The sequence below is a fragment of the Myotis daubentonii genome, chromosome 16 (genome assembly GCF_963259705.1).
Source record: "Myotis daubentonii chromosome 16, mMyoDau2.1, whole genome shotgun sequence".
In the NCBI taxonomy this organism is placed as follows: Eukaryota; Metazoa; Chordata; class Mammalia; order Chiroptera; family Vespertilionidae; genus Myotis; species Myotis daubentonii.
Window position 1 is genome coordinate 48,715,128 of NC_081855.1, and position 17,720 is coordinate 48,732,847.

The window sequence follows — 17,720 nt, forward strand, 5'->3', positions numbered from 1 at the left end:
ATACCAAGTTAATGGACCAAAGAAATCTATTAGACTTAGGTCATGATATGAACAATACAATGGTGCAATTATAAGGAAGCCAGTTAAATGAAGGATACATTATATAGCTAGATATTTGGCTGGTATTAATTAACTGATAAATATCTGGAAAGAGGTTTCTATAATATGTCATATAACAACTGAATTCTTATATAAAAAATCAACCACAACAAAAGGACTTGGAAAACACCATATATAACTATCTCTATATTCTACTGAATCTTCTAGAACAGAGATTTTCAACTGGTGTGCCACAAGAATTTTTAAAACATACAATACCGGACTATGTAGTCAAGGGCACTGACCTCTTTTCCCTTAAATTGTCAAATATAAAAACGACAACAGCCAACACAACAATAGCTGTCCTGTGTGAATGCCCTGTCTTGAACCATAAGTAGTGGTTAAAAATAAGTAGTACAGCCTGGCTGGCGTAGCTCAGTGGTTCAGCATCGACCTAGGAACCAGAAAGTCACAGTTCCATTCCTGGTCAGGGCACAAGCCCCAGTCAGGGCCCATATGCCCACAGGGCTCGATACCCAGTGGGGGGCATGCAGGAGGCAGCCAATCAATGCTTCTCTCTCATCAGTGATGTTTCTATCTCTCTTTCCCTCTCGCTCTCTGAAATCAATAAAAATATATTTTAAAAAAAATAAGTAGTACTTAAAAATGATTAGAAAACACAGCCTAACCACTGGTTGTGGTCACTCTCCTACAGAATAAAAATTAGAAATTGAAAACGTACATTTTTAATATAATTGGAGTATTTTAACACTAGGAAGCCAGAAATGAGTGTGCAGGCAGCTGATCGATGTTTCTAACTCTCTATCCCTCCCTCTTCCTCTCTGTAAAAAATCAATAAAATATATTAAAAAAAAAAAGAAAATGGCAGAATAAGGAATTTTGAAATCCCACCTCTCCATAAAATTAACCAAAATAATGGTCAAACAAAATTTTTTTTTGAACTTTAGAAATTGATCAAAGACTTGCAACAATCCAAGTAGTGCATATTCAAGGGGGAAAAAAAAGTTGAATCCCATTAAGAACAGAGTTTGTGGCATTTTCATTTACCCCAACTCCCAGACCAGGAACAGCCCTGAAAATAACAGCTTGCATTGCTGGTAATTGAGGAACCAGAACAGATTTCTTTTTCAAAGTGATGTAATTATTTGTCTACACCTGTCTGGTTGCTTCCTGAAAGACCAACTCAAAAGGCTTGTCTTCATTTTGCCCAACTCAAAAGGGGCCCAATGCTAAAGAAACTACCCCACTTTGTCCAAAACAAATGTTTTAGTCACAGCTGCCTGAGGGACAGGTAACAGTTGGAGCAAACAATGGACCCACCACAGAGCTTGGGAGGAAAGGGCCAGAAAATGAGATGTCCATAGGGCATTGAAAGCTCCCATATATTCCTGGGAATATAGAAGGCCACACACATACCCAGGGATGTGCACATGTCCAGGAAAGACTTGAGAAGGCCCCTAACCTATCACCTCTGGTTGACTGAAGCTTCACAGAAGCAGGAAGTGAAGGCTAAGTAAGGCATAATTGTAAACTGGCTGGCTAAGCATTTAAGGGATACCCTCAATGTACAAAAAGAACTCAATAAAGAGAATTTTTGGTTGCAAGTATTTAAGGAAATCTCTGTATAATCACTTAGCTGATTATTAAGCTAATGGAACAAAAGTTTCGGTGGCCATACAAGAAAAAAAATACACATTTTACAGAACTAGTTCAAAAATACACTAAACAAACAACACTACAAAAAGCAGCATTAACAAACCCGGGAGAAAAATGAATAGAGTTGCTACATTTTAATATTCAAAATGTCCAGTCTAAAAAAAAATACAACGTATGCAAAGAAGTAATTTGCAAATAATATATATAGGGGTCTAGTTATCCACAATAAAGAACTCTTATAACTCAACAAATAACCAGTTTTAAAATGTGCAAAGAATTTGAATAGACATTTCTACAAAGCAGATACAAAGGGACAAAGAACACATTTGATGCTCAACATCATTAGTCATTAAGGAAATACAAACCAAAACCACAATGAGATACCCACCAGGATGCTATAATTTTAAAAAAGGAAAACAACAACTGTTGGCAAGGATATGGAGAAATTTAAACCACTGTACATAGCTGTGGAATGTAAAACTGTACAGCTGCTGTGGAAAACGATTTGACAGTTCCTCAAAATGTTAAACATAAAATTACCACATGACCCAGAAATTCCACTCCTAAGTACATACCCAAAAGTATTGAGCCCTCCTTGCCTGCTTAAAGATTGGCTGCCAACATGAACAACACAGTAACTATCCGAACCAGGAAGTTTATGACCAGAAGACTACTTTAGTGGAAACAAATGGTCATTGACATCCTTCACCCTGGGAAGACAACAGTACCCAAGACAGAAATTCAGGAAAAACTAGCCAAAATGTGTAAGACCATACCAGATGTCATCTTTGTATTTGGGTTCAGAACAAATTTTGGTGGTGGCAGGACACCTGCCTTTGGCATGATTTCTGACACTCAAAGAAAAATGAACCCAGACAGACTTGCAAGATACGGCCTATAGGAGAAAACAATGACCTCTAGCCCCCTCACTACAGCCATAACATGTAAAGTATAGAATTAAACTGAATCGTAGGTAGGGAGTATTATTGACTGAAAAGGTAATGTATGAGTTAATTACACATTTTTACCATTTGAATATGTTTGTAGTTAGTAGTGCAGATAGATCTTGGCCATTACACCTTGTATTTCACGGATGGGATCAGTTTAAATGCAAATCTGACATTACTGTAATAAATCATTTAAATACTCCAGAAGATGATAGCATTGTTTCTTGGTATTCTTTCTTTTCTTTTTCAAAATAAAAATATTTTTATTGATTACAGAGAGGGAGAGAGAGAGATAGAAACATCAATGATGAGAATCATTGATCAGCTGCCTCCTGCATGCCCCCTACTGGGGATTGAAACCCCTCCCCCCCTACCAGAGCATGCTCTGACTGAGAATTGAACCATGATCTCCTGGTTTATAGGTTGACGCTAACAACTGAGCAACACTGGCTGTACAAATATTTATAAAACTTTTAAAATAAATATTAAAAAGTCTCACTCCCAGTCTTCATGAGGAAGAATTACAGCAAAAAAAAGTAATCAGATTAGTTTTACTTGACATATGGATAATATACTAACAGCTTTTGAACCAATGGTGACTTACAGCATAGGTATCTGAAAGGAAATTACTACTTGGTATGGTTTACACAGAATATCTGTTCATGGTTGTTTGAGAGAGTTACTTAAGTTGGTTAATAAGTATGGCTAATAAGCCAAAGCACCAGTTAAATTCCCATACTTCGCAGTCTCCACAAAATTAACTTCGCTCAATTCTGTGGTCACAAACCAAGTATTACTCAATCCTAACAAAACATCTTATAAATGACTGCTATAGTTCAAAAGAAGAAGAATGGGTAAATTGTTCAAAACAACCTATTCTCAGCATACCCTAGAGGCAAGTATAATAGACTTCAAGTCAACTAGATTAAAGTTCTGGCTTTTATACTTAGATATTTAATGTTGGGAAAAATAACAGCCTTACAGGGCATTTGCTTTCTATAAAATAGCAGAAAAATATCTTGTGCCAAACATACAGGATTCTTTTTAAGTTCAAGTGAAACAATAAATGGGACTATGCCCTTTAATGTGTAAAACACTATATTCATTACTTGAGATAGTTCAATGTATCTGTCCTAGGGGTTAGTAGGATATATATGAGGGTCATACACACACTCAAACCTACTTTTGCTCCACCCGGTATAATGAATTCCTGAAACTACTGCTAAAAGACTTACTTCCCTATGCTCTTTTTCTAACCTTGTATAATTTCTGCTTAAGTCTCTGAGGGATGTTGCTTTAGAGAGGAGGGGTTACTCTAATTAGCTCTATCATTGGTAGTACTCTGTTTCATTTCCCTAAAGATGTCTCGGTAGAACTAAAGAAATTACTAATAAAAACCTGCAGATTTTTTCCTTGGTCCTTCCCTGTAAATATGGAGAGAACGTCATAGAGAAGGATAATTCATATTCCTATGTTTAAAAATAAATCCTTACACCTGAGAGTAAAGTGGTAATATATTTTTTTGTTGTTGATTTGAGAGACAAACATCGACTTGTTGCTCCACTTATTTACGCATTTATTGTTTGATTCTTCTTTTTTAAATATATTTTATTGATTTTTTACAGACAGGAAGGGAGGATAGAGTTAGAAACATCGATGAGAGAAACATCAATCAGCTGCCTCCTGCACACCCCCTACTGGGGATGTGCCTGCAACCAAGGTACATGCCCTTGACTGGAATCGAACTTGGGACCCTTCAGTCCGTAGGCTGACGCTCTATCCACTCCACTGAGCCAAACCGGTTAGGGCCATTGTTTGATTCTTGTTTGTTCCCTGCTGGGGTATCAAAGCCACAACTTGGGGCATTGGGACCATGCTCTAACCAACTGAGCTACCCAGCCAGGGTTTAAAGTGCTAATATTTTTTGAAAGCAGGGTCAATGGATTTTGTTTTTCTTTAAAAGCATTAAAGTAAAAAGAAATTTAGCCCTGGCTTTGTAGCTCAATTGGTTAGAGTGTAATCCTGATATGCCAAGGTTCCGGGTTCGAGCTCAGGGAGCATACAAGAAGCAACCAATGAATGCATAAATAAGTGGAACAACAAATCGTCGTCTCTTGCTCTCTCCCCTTCCTCTCTAAAAATCAAAAGAAATAAAAGCATTAAAGTATAATGTATCTCTTATAAGCAGTCTGAGGATAACAGAAAGTGTGAATGCTTTTCATCAAATTGGTTTTTATCACTCCCATATAGCTATCACTGCATTTACTAGAATGTACTAAATTATCTTTCTTATGTATCTTCCTTCCTAACTAGACTACAATCTCTCTGGGGCAGACAATTTTTTGGAACAGCTTTGTACCTCTAACACCTATCAATATCTAACACATAGTTGGTGCTAAATAAATTTTTAACAGAACTGAATTCCTACCAATAGCATGCCTTGGTTTTCTATACCCAGATTTTTCTGAGCCCTGAGCAAGGTCAGATAAGCTTTGCTGAGCTCTGACACATATCTGTTTTTGGGAGGATGAGAGGCTGTATAGTGTGGTGTGATGGTTTCATTAGTGAAACAATGTACTAGATCACATAAAATGTACAAATTGTAAAATAACTATATTTTAGGTGCTGTACATTTGATTGATTAGGTGCAGATGTTGTTTCTAGGGCTAAACGTCTAGGATAGAATAGAAACCTGAGAAAAGGGGTATTGATTTTATGATTTCAAATTCATGATATGTAAATTATTTCCCCATGGAATTCAGTTTGTAAATATAAACTATCCGTGTTTCTTTAACAGAAATTTATATCACTCTCTTAGGAAACTTTCATTGCCAGATCTCCCATTCAGTGGATGACAACGGTTTCAAGGGATTAGTGCTGTGCAAAAACTTCACTAGTGAGTCTGATTGCTGCCGGAAGCCGGTCCATCCTTGCTGCTTGACACAGTCACTGCAGGATAGAAACATCTGCACAGCATATGTTTCAAGGGACCTGGCGTATATAGCATACTGTTCTTAATATGTTTGCTCCCCTTAGCGCTGTGTGTTTTAACCAAGGTCACCTCTCCGAGAAAGGTTGTTTCCCCAGGTAGGGATTTTTCCCCTTAAGTTAGGGAGGGGATGAAACTCCTTAACTAAGTGCCAGGCGGGTAGTTAATCACTTTAACTACAAACAATCATGCTTAAGCTACATAATCTTTACTCCCTGGAATGGAGATAAGAAACGCCCTAACCTTTGTAATAGAAATTGACAGGATTAAAATCAACTGGTATAAATACGGATGTAACAAGACAATAAACAGCAGAACCTCTCTGGAGATCCAGACCAGAACTTGGCTGGAGATCCTGGCTGGAGATCCTGGCTAGGCTGCTGATCAACTTAACACTGTCTCCATGTCCTTCCTTCTTCGCCGACTCCATCTACGCCTTTGGGAACCCCTGGACCTGCTGGGGTTGGACCCCGGCAGATTGCCATTCGGGTTGATACTTATTAATCTCTACTACAGAGTTCAGTTGTCATAAGTGAAATTTAGTTTTATTTACTCCTCCTTAATAATGTCTGTTTAACTCAGGGGGAGTAGTCTTAAAAAGTAAGAGTTCTGGGTTTATTCAATCTGACATACATTATATTAAATTTAATCTTTAACATTAATCCAGTTTGTGTTAAAATAGAGAAACAGACAACTAGAGATCTCATTTTATTTAGAGTTGTAAAGATAGAGAGATGTAAATGGTTTTTCCTGGGGCTCAGTGTGAGTTAACAGTCTGTGTGGAGATCTTGATTCCTAATTTAGAATAAACTTTTCTATCTGGACCAGAGACTGATGCGTGCAAATAAAATTTATGTCATTTAAGGCCTACAATCCATTTTTTGAGGATTTTAATCTCAATATAATTATTCTTTCTTAAGGAATGTGTTGACCTCAGTAAAACTGCATTTGTTGTTGCTGCTGTGTAGATTTAGACTTGGGAAGTTTCTTTGGTATAAATCCAGTCAGCTTTGACAAAGAATACTGAATATGAAGTCCCTTATCTTCCCGAAGTTACCAATCATGATGATATAAAAAGTTCTAGTATTAAATAAATGTGTAATGGAGAATTCCAAGATATATCAGTTTTCTTTCAAATGGGTTGCAGAAATAAGTTATGATGCAATTTTTTTCAACATAAGCTTCTTTACATGAAGAACATGTAAATTATTTTCAAAAAATGACACGAATGCATGTGGGGAAAAGGTATTAGCAATGCAGTGTTCTTTTTCAAAAAATAAATGCACCTCTACTTGTGCATGTTCAGTCATGCCATAGCTTAATTTTCTACAAATCAAAAACTGCCGTTTCTGGGGTAAAAGCTGACTGATCTAGTGTTTTAAATGTCAACTTACAACTGGGTGCCAGATTCTCATCTTAGGAGACATTTATCCATATCTGCCTAACAATGAATACAATAATGGTTACAGTATAAACTCCAGATTAAAACACTGCTAAATTATTACCATTCAACTAGGTTGATTAAAATTCACAGCAGTTCCTATTGAACAAACCCAATATATAAAACGAAATCAGATGAACAAAGAGATTATTAGTTACATTCTTTTCTTTCTAAGAGAAATTTTCCTTTAAATAGTAAATTCCAAAGCATTGAAAATGATATAGCTTGTCTAAGTCACAGAGATGGTAAGTGGCAAGCCAAGATTCAAACTTTCAAACTGACTTCAAAGCTAATACTCTTAAATAGGGTATAATACTCTATAAATCCTAAGAATTTTAATTTAATAACAACACACTATTAAGTACAGGATATCACACAACCATTATATATCCCTTCCTCACTCCCTTGGCAAAGGGGTTCATTTGGACAGATATTGCACAGTTGTTTTTTAATTCTAGTGTCTCCCTCTATTTTTACCAGAATTCAAGGCAAAAATAAACAGGAGTCAAAAGCAGAATATAGGTTAAGATCACAAAGACTGTCTTTATGAGCAGTTTTATGTAAAGAAATATAAGAACACTGGCAATAAGTTGAGTATCTAATTGCCAACCTACAGCAAACTGGGAGACTTATTTACAGAGAATCACGGAATTACCATGCTCGAAGGAACTTCAGAGTTGAGACAGAGGTCCAGAGAGGTAACTTACCCAAGGTCACATAGATACCAGTACATAGATATGTGTGTGTATGAAAAATTAAAATGTATATGGAAGTACTTATTTCATAGTTCAGAATTGAATTATTTCCCTTTGTAAAATCCTTAAGATAATCGCCTTCACACTTTCATTCCTTCCTTACTCAAATTAATTTGAAAATTAGAACATTAAATATACAAATGATCTGGTTCAAAAAAATAAAATGACAAAGGATGACATATTCTAAAAGGGAACCCTAGAAAACCTTGCAGTTAACATTTATAATTAACATTAAATTGTTAATTTGCAGGGAACTGCAAATCCCTTCTTTCCTTTTTCTTCTCCCCACTCACCTTCAGAAAGGAAAACAAAAAAAAAACAGGTTTTGTTGGTAACTGCAATTCAGGATATAGTGAGTTGGTAATGACCTTCCCTGGACCTAAACTGTCAACCAAGAATGACATATGCATAAGAACAGGTACTCCTCTACATTAAAAAACCTGCTCTAATCTAGAAATTTTACTGTTTTCTTTTTTCCTGTCCCTCCTGCCACATAAATTCCCTTTCTCAGTAGACAGTAAAGCATACTTGAAGCACCCAGAATAGCTAAACCTGTGGCATCCTTCCTATTGTTGCAAATTATAAGAAAAACTAATAACACTTTTCCATTCTTTTTACTTTTAATTATGAATTACCTACCTGCATCCTACAGTTGATCAGAAAGTCACACTCACCAACGAATACCATAATAGTGCATTTGATTATATAAAGTTATATAATTAAGCAAGCTGAAACACAAATACTTTTGCCTAGTTCAATACCACCACCTATTGTTAGCTGCTATTAAGTTAGCATTTTCAAATGAGTCCAAGTGCATTAAGACATAAATCTGTAAAACCACATTTGAATGTCTCCATTTTCCTGAGTCAATTTTGGGTGGGAGTCTGACCCAAGAATTCACTAAGTCTGGAAGGTCAAGAAGGAAAACTATAAAGACAACTATGTGAAAGCAGCTAAATTTGGCCAGTTTAAGGGCATTCTTTCTTCTTCCTCCCTCCCTGGGATTTTCTTGGTGTAACGGAATATTTTATTTTGAACATCTAAAAATACCCTTCCAAAACCACAGTAGTCAGATTACTAAAATTTTAATTCAGTTTCCAATCTGTCACCAGTTGGGAATCAGTAATCTAAGGGCTAGGCATGGAATCCTTAGCTGTAACAAAAGTACTTATTAATTTGTAAAAAAGGAAATGAGACCAAGACTTGAAAAGACAACTCTGGAAATGAAAATGGAATTTTTACAGCCCTGGCCTGGTGGCTCGGTTGATGGGAGCATCCTCCCATACACCAAAAGGCTTCGATTACAGATCAGGGCACATACCCACGTTGCAGGTTCAAATCCCCAGTGGGACGTGAACAGGAGGCAAGCAATCGATGTTTCTCTCTCACACTGATGTTTTTCTCTCTAAAATCAATAAAAATATCCTCAGTTGAGGATTTAAAAATAGGTTTTGCTCTAGCTGATGTGTTCAGTAGTTACTGATCACCAAAGGGTTGAAGGTTCGTTGCTCTATCCCTTTGGCACTAAATCGATATAATAATAATTCTTAAACATTAACATAATGTGTGCCCAATTGAATCTCTTAATTGAAATTCATCATTCAAATACTTATTTTATTACTTATAGTAAAGTTTGTTTTTCAGCAAATTTGATAATTTCAAATTTAATAATAGTTATTTCATCTTCTTACATATCCAGGCACTGAGCTAGGTGTTTTACCTCAGTTACTTCTGATTCTCACAATTCCATTTTACAGTTGAGGAAAACTGGGCCCTGAAAAGTGTTCAAGTTGCACAGCCAGTAAGTAGGAGAGCCAAGATTCCAATCTGCATTTTTTTAAATTTTTTAAAAATATATTTTATTGATTTTTTACAGAGAGGAAGGGAGAGAGATAGAGAGTTAGAAACATCGATGAGAGAGAAACATCGATCAGCTGCCTCCTGCACATCTCCTACTGAGGATGTGCCCGCAACCCAGGTACATGCCCTTGACCAGAATCGAACCCGGGACCTTTCAGTCCGCAGGCCGACGCTCTATCCACTGAGCCAAACCGGTTTCGGCCCAATCTGCATTTTTTGACTCCACTCTATCATTCTGCTCCGTCGGCCTGCGGACTGAAAGGTCCTGGGTTCGATTCTGGTCAAGGGCATGTACCTGGGTTGCGGGCACATCCTCAGTAGGAGATGTGCAGGAGGCAGCTGATCGATGTTTCTCTCTCATCGATGTTTCTAACTCTCTATCTCTCTCCCTTCCTCTCTGTAAAAAATCAATAAAATATATTTTTAAAAAATTTAAAAAAATGCAGATTGGAATCTTGGCTCTCCTACTTACTGGCTGTGCAACTTGAACACTTTTCAGGGCCCAGTTTTCCTCAACTGTAAAATGGAATTGTGAGAATCAGAAGTAACTGAGGTAAAACACCTAGCTCAGTGCCTGGATATGTAAGAAGATGAAATAACTATTATTAAATTTGAAATTATCAAATTTGCTGAAAAACAAACTTTACTATAAGTAATAAAATAAGTATTTGAATGATGAATTTCAATTAAGAGATTCAATTGGGCACACATTATGTTAATGTTTAAGAATTATTATTATATCGATTTAGTGCCAAAGGGATAGAGCAACGAACAAGAATTTTCACATCTCTGTATCTTTTAACTTTTCTATCCAACAACCATCTACTTTGGCTATTGACTTATGGGATGCTACATATGTGGCTAACAGGTTGTGCTCTCTCTTGATTTTAACTTAAAATTTTTTCCTATACCTCTATCCCTGAGTGTGAGATTTAAAGTTTGTGGCCTTCTGGTACAACATCCTACAGCATAATACATAGGATATCCCTATAAAAAGATGTTAATGAATCAACTATAAAAAGATAAGCTCTGGCTATCTTCTCTCTGCCAGGAAAAAAAAATGTGGCCAAGAAAAAAGCAACAATTTTTCACTTTTTATAATAACCATAACTAATTTAAAATTAGTTATTTGCTATAAAATTTTCCAGCACTCACAAAAATTCTCAGGTGTCTGCTTACAATCATAAAATTATCAGTCCTTTAAAAAGCATCTTTAAAAAAGTATTCTGAATATTGAGAATTAAAAATAATTTGATGTAAATGTTTTAAATATGAAAAGCCTGCTTTAGAGATCCAGCACAGAAGCTCTCCCACTGCAGACACAGCGGACTCTCATAGCCAGTTAGCCTGGAGGTCAAATCACCCCCACTATTGCCGACAACAATCAAGGCTTAACTACAACAAGACTGCGCACAAAGAACACTAGGGGGTTTACCAAGAAAGCATAAAAAATGCGGAGACAAAGAAACAGGACAAAATTGTCCATGGAGGATATAGAGTTCAGAACCACACTTTTAAGGTCTCTCAAGAACTGTCTAGAAGCCGCCGATAAATGTAGTGCGATCCTCAAGAAATCTAATGAGACCCTCGATGTTGTGATAAAGAACCAACTAGAAATTAAGCATACACTGACTGAAATAAAGAATATTATACAGACTCCCGACAGCAGACCAGAGGAGTGCAAGAATCAAGTCAAAGATTCGAAATGCGAAGAAGCAAAAAACACCCAACTGGAAAAGCAAAATGAAAAAAGAATCTGAAAATACGAAGATAGTGTAAGGAGCCTCTGGGACAGCTTCAAGCGTACCAACATCAGAATTATAGGGGTGCCAGAAGAAGAGAGAGAGCAAGATATTGAAAACCTATTTAAAGAAATAATGACAGAAAACTTCCCCCACCTGGTGAAAGAAATAGACTTACAGGTCCAGGAAGCGCAGAGAACCCCAAACAAAAGGAATCCAAAGAGGACCACACCAAGACACATCATAATTAAAATGCCAAGAGCAAAAGACAAAGAGAGAATCTTAAAAGCAGCAAGAGAAAGAAACTCAGTTACCTACAAGGGAATACCCATACGACTGTCAGCTGATTTCTCAACAGAAACTTTGCAGGCCAGAAGGGAATGGCAAGAAATATTCAAAGTGATGAATACCAAGAACCTACAACCAAGATTACTTTATCCAGCAAAGCTATCATTCAGAATTGAAGGTCAGATAAAGAGCTTCACAGATAAGGAAAAGCTAAAGGAGTTCATCACCACCAAACCAGGATTATATGAAATGCTGAAAGGTATCCTTTAAGAAGAGGAAGAAGAAGAAAAAGGTAAAGATACAAATTATGAACAACAAATATGCATCTATCAACAAGTGAATCTAAGAATCAAGTGAATAAATAATCTGGTGATCATAATAGAATCAGGGACATAGAAAGAGAATGGACTGACTATTCTTGGGGGGGAAAGGGGTGTGGGAGATGCGGGAAGAGACTGGACAAAAATCGTGCACCTATGGATGAGGACAGTGGGTGGGGAGTGAGGGCGGAGGGTGGGGTGGGAACTGGGAGGAGGGGAGTTATGGGGGGGAAAAAAAAGAGGAACAAATGTAATAATCTGAACAATAAAGATTTAATAAAAAAAAAAAAAGAAAAGAAAAGCCTGCTTTATCTTATCTGTATCTTCTATCCATTGAAAGTGAATATTTAAAATGTTTTCAATGAATTAGCAATGTATATTACTTCATAAAAGATCAAATATTTTGTTTTACTATTTATAAATTAGGAGAGTAAAGAAATGATTTTAAGAAATACCCAGATTAAAAAAGAAAGAATGAAACCCAGTAACACACACCAATTCCAGCCCTTTTCATTTGTATTCTAGCATGGAACACTTGGCGTAATAAAAGAGTAGCTTTTGGTTTACAAACACTTTAATCATGAACACTGTACAAGGAGGGCTCCCCCCCCCCCCGCCCCCTTATTCTTTTTATCTTCTCAAAAACGTTTAGAGCCCTGGCCGGTTTGGCTCAGTGGATAGAGCATCAGCCTGTGGACTGAAGGGTCCCAAGTTCAATTTCGGTCAGGGGTGCGGGAGGCAGCCCATCAGTGATTCTCTCTCATCATTGATGTTTCTCTCTCTCTCTCCCTTTCTCTTCATCTCTGAAATCAATAAAAATATATTTAAAAAAAAAAGTTTAGAAAGCTGTAACTGCCAGTTACATATCAATCAAGGTAAATAGACATGCTTAATAAAGCAGTAAATTTTCTGATTACTTTAGTACCATGACTACAGGTAAACTACGAATTAAAATATAAATTATAAAAAAATGCAATTTTAAAGCACATACTACAAAAGAACTCTTTCCAACAGTTACTCACACAACCTACAAGTGAACAGCAAAATAAATAATACAGAGCTGGTTGCAATGGCAAAAGGCTATTCCCTACTCAAATCGTCAGTACTTGAGGGCTTTCAAGATTCCTGGTTAAGTGCCAAATGTCTGTTCAGTAATTTTAATGACAGTCCCAACTTTTACAGCAGTACTGAGTATGAAAACACCAAAAATTAAGTTTATTGGGTCTCTCTACATTAGGACGACATAAAGTAAAAACCAAATCATAGCCACTATAGTGCTTTCTTCCTGTGGTTGAGGAGTTCAACATTAAAGCACTAAAGAGACCAATTCCTTAAAATTTTCTCCACTCCTCGCTTGCAACATTGCAGTCCTCAATGTATATGTATACCTCCCCCAAACACTTCCTACCTTGACATTTGTGGATAAATTAAAAAAACACACACACACAAAAAAAACCATTTCCCCCATAACCGTAAAAAGAAATCAAGGAATAGACTAAACTTAAGACCTTCGGGTAGCAATTTCACCCTCGGCACCTAGTTGGCAAGGTTTCCGCAACGTTTGTCTCACCGTCTTACAATTTCATCCTTCAAATGGAAATGAAGAAAAACACCCCGTGCGATGTACACTGAGCCGTGAGTGATCCCAGGTCAGCCTGACGCTCTGCCAGAAAAGGCCAGGTAACCACTTCTCCTCCGGGTGTAGCCGTCTCTCTCTCTCAGCCCCTGGACAGACCTCCGGGTCAATGCGACCGCAACTCACTTACGAGACTTCGAGGCTTGTAAGTTACAAGTGCCAAGGCTCCCTTCCCAAAGGAATCCCTTCCCCGCGCGGCGACGGCCTCCTCCCTCCAGACGCCTTTCGGCCGTTTCCTTATTTCCTCGCCCATTTCTCCATCTCCAGGGTACACACCTCTCTGGTCGGATTCGTTCTCGGAGACGGCAGCCTGGGAGGGGCTGTCTGAAACCCCCCAGGCCTTCGCCCCCATCTCAACGCCTGTGCGGTGCACACACACATCGAAGAGTTAGTTCCCAGAAACAATGAGCGACCGGAGCACAGACCGACCGGGACCCAAGAGGAAGTTCCAGAACAATGCCCCGGCCCCGCGCCGCACCAGAGCCCGCGTCGCCTCCCTCGCCCCCGCCGACCGCCCCCACGGCCTCCACAGCTCCGACGAACGGCCCCCCGGCCCACAATCGGGGACCCCCCCTCGCCCCGCGAGCATGGCGGCAGAAAGAAAAGCGAGCTCCGGTCGGTCGGAGCTGGGATGCTTTTTCTCCCGGGCGGAGGGAGGCCAGCCAAGGGTTGTGTAAAGAACTGAAAGCCGAGGGGTGCGGGGGGGGAGGGGAATTAGGGCGCCAGAGCTAATCCCCCGCCCCCCGAGTGCAAGAGGCGGGAGGCGGCCAGCTCGGAGGACTCGGGGGGCCGGGCTGCACTAGGCGTTCGGGCCGCGAGGATGGGGAAGAGTCTGGTAGCGCTAGCGGCCGGCGGGTGACGGCGCCGCGCAAAGGGAGGAGGCTCCGTGTGGAGCGAATCTGGGGGCCCGGGAGGAGGAATCGCCTTCCTCACGCCGCCCTAGCCCCCCCGAGTTCACACCTCAAACCTGCTCTTGGTCACTCCGTTCACGTCCCTCCTCATGAGGCCGGCGGGTGCGGCCGGGGCCCGGCGCTGCGGCGAGCGGAGTGCAAAGGCGAGGGGCCCCGGGCAGGCCCGGGAGGTCCGGGGCTGGGAGGAGGCGGCGGAGCGGCGGGCGGGGGCCGTCGGCGGGGAGAAAAGACCCTCGACTCCGGCTGGGCCTCCTCCACCTCCCGCGGCGCCGGCGACTTCTCGTCGCTTAGCTCTTCGCTCTCCTCAGCCTCAACTTCAACCCAAAACAAAAACACTCTCCACCTGCCAGCAACGCCGCTCCTCATTGGGCAGCGCCGCCCGGGCCCCGGAGCAGCGTGGGGAGGGGGAAGGAGGAGCGTTCGGCGGCGCGGGACCACCCCTCCCCCACTCCCGGCGCAGCCCGCAGCGGTCGGCCCGGGAGCCGCCGGGGCGCGGGGCGGCGCACGCTCGCTCTCGCCTCCCAGGCCGGCCGGCCCCCCGCGAGCGGGAGGGGCAGGGAAGTGTCTGGGTGTCGGTGTGTCGTTCTGTCTGGGAGGGGGTGCGAGTGCGCGCGTGCTCGCGGATCCGGGAGAGCGAGGAAAGCAGGACAACTGCCTGCAGCACCGGAGCCCCCCGTCCCCCTCCCCTCCGCGGGCATGGGGCACGCCTAACCCACCCAGCACTTGAGCTTTCTGTCTGGTTCCTCCCCCGCCCCCTACGTCTGGTCGCTTCTCCCCCAATAGCCTGTGTTGCCACACACGTCCTTCCCGGCCACCCAGCTCCCTTCCCCTATCACTCACTGTCGCCTTGAACCCAAAGTGCAGCAGGCGGTCCCTGCTCGGAGCCATTTTCCTCTTTCTGGTTGTCGCTAGATTGGGACAGTGCTGTTGTTGCTGTCGCCGCTGCCGTAGCTACCGCTGCCGCCGCCTCCCCCGCCCCCGTGGGTTGCATTACCGGGTGTTGCAGGGAAGCCTGGAGGGCCGCTGCGGGGCGTGGGTCGCCCTGTGCATGGATCAGAAGGGCAGGGGGATCATTATGCCGCCCACTGCTCCGGGGATATGCAGCGAGGCCGCACCTCGCACCTTGGGGTCGGGGGGTTCCGTGCTGGAGCGGGGTGACTATTCCTTTAGCTGGGGGAGGGGTGCACTTTGGTGGAAGTGGGGGCAGGCGAGGCGAAAGGGCCTTCGGCTTCCCCCTCCTCTCCGCCGCGACCGCCGCTGGCGCCCAATGGGCGCACTGCCTGCCCGTCCTCCAATCAGGGCTCTGGTTGGTGAGAACCTGATCCTGACGCCACTTTGGCGGGAGAAACAAGCGTGTCTGGCGTGTCTGGCCGAGTAGGCGGGGGCGCTTACAGAACGGAAACTGACATATATCTGACTCCTTAGGTTGTGTCATCGCGTTATTATGCTTTAGCAACTCCAGTCCTCAAGGTTTGGAAATTCATGATCGAATTTACATGAATTAAGAGTTTACCCTTAAAACAACGACAAACCACAGAATCATGTCCCAAAGATAAATTAGAAACTATCAAATTTCAGCAGGAATGAGTTTGTCTTCATACCCCGTTTAATTCGCAGTTTTAGTGACCAACTTGTTATGAATCTCATTACGAGCTGACGAACAAATAGTGCTGAAGAGTTGTAAAAAAAATTGGTACGTTTTAGCTGTAAGGCTTATTACCAAACTCTTCAAGCACTTTTATTTTCATTATCCTAGAAAGGGTTTCCTAAGCAAGAAAACTCGGCTTCAGAAACTCATTCTTAGGCCCACAAACCCAGATCTATCTGTTATGCTCTCTCCCCTCACAGGTACTTTTAATGTTATTGCTTCACTTCAGCCAAAAACAAAACAAAAAATACAGCCTTTTAGTTATGGCTCACCTAAGAACAGTTTTCTCCTAACAAAAACTGATTAATTTGGTAACTAAGGCCTGCAGAAAATAGTAAAACTGGCTCGAGCAGATATATCAAAAGAAACTTTCACAGGTCTGTTTCCCTGTTTCAATTATCTTTTCCAATTAACCTATTTCAAGTTACACTTACTGGAGGAAGACTTACTTTTTGATAAAATTTTAATTGACCAAACTTTTTAAAAGATGAATACATGAACATTATTCAAAGGTTAAAAACTTATTACACATAGGCATATTACTTTTTATCAAAGAAATTTATTTGCATGTAAATAATCAGGTTCTTTTGTAATGTTTTGGGGGGAAAATCCCAGATTTTTATCTTTCAAAAAAATGAAAAACCCCAAAGTATTTACAGAACAGCCATATACACAGAAAATCAAATCAAAGATTTTAGAAAAGACCCTCCCCAGCTGCTCCTGATGTACATTTTTAAAACTCAAAATTTAAAGCCCAGCTTTTACAGCTGAACCTGTTTCCCAACCTAGTTTCTGAGATGTTAAGCACTTCCTATCCCTCAAAAAACTAACTTAAGGGTAGAAATAAAGGAGGAAGAGGGTTGAAAAGAAGGGGGGTGGGGGGGTAAGACAATGAGATTGCCCAGGGATTGTGGATAATGAGTTTCTTATACTGGCATCTGCTTTAAGTAACTTGATTGAATACTGTATGACTCACAGGCTCCCTGAAAGATTTTGTTTCTGTTTTCTGAGAATTTATGATATTGCTGCACTAAATTTTTAGACGTAGGCCTTAAGAAAAATCTTTCCAAGAGCTACCAACCTCAAGCCTGGTTTTGGCAATTACATCCTGCTTCATCCATCCACCCCCGATACTTATTTTAAAACATACTGATTTTGAACCTGAAATCTTCATGTACATCAGAGCAGGTTTTAACCAAGAACCCCTAACATGAAGCTAAAGACAGAAGAGAAATCAAGTCAAAGAATACATTAAGACACCAGCAGCAGAAAACAGGTAGAAGTTGACTTCATGTCCTTGCCGTCTTTTGAAACAGGAGAATGAGTACACCTAGACAGGAGGGAGGTGTCCCAGGCTTGGATTATTCTGCCTCTTCTCCTCCACCCTGTGGAGAAATGCAGTGCTCCCTGGTTCTCAGGCAGGGTGAAGCAGTTTAGCCCCGGCTCCCTGTTAAGCAAGTTCAGATG

At 40.9% G+C, this 17,720-nt stretch overlaps 1 protein-coding gene across 2 annotated transcripts in view; it reads right to left on the reverse strand.

Annotated features, from left to right (window-relative positions):
- FBXL20 (F-box and leucine rich repeat protein 20) overlaps nt 1-15,828 on the reverse strand; it is a 63,371-nt gene extending 47,543 nt beyond the window's left edge. The window contains exon 1 of one of the 2 annotated variants that reach the window (XM_059670854.1): nt 15,446-15,828. In XM_059670854.1, the coding sequence (XP_059526837.1) occupies nt 15,446-15,493 (48 nt within the window). In that variant the 5' untranslated portion in view covers nt 15,494-15,828. Of the gene's footprint in view, nt 1-14,654; nt 15,126-15,445 lie in introns of those variants that run through there. The other variant, XM_059670855.1, reaches the window with a different exon arrangement.
- Between the last annotated feature and the right edge of the window lie 1,892 nt (nt 15,829-17,720).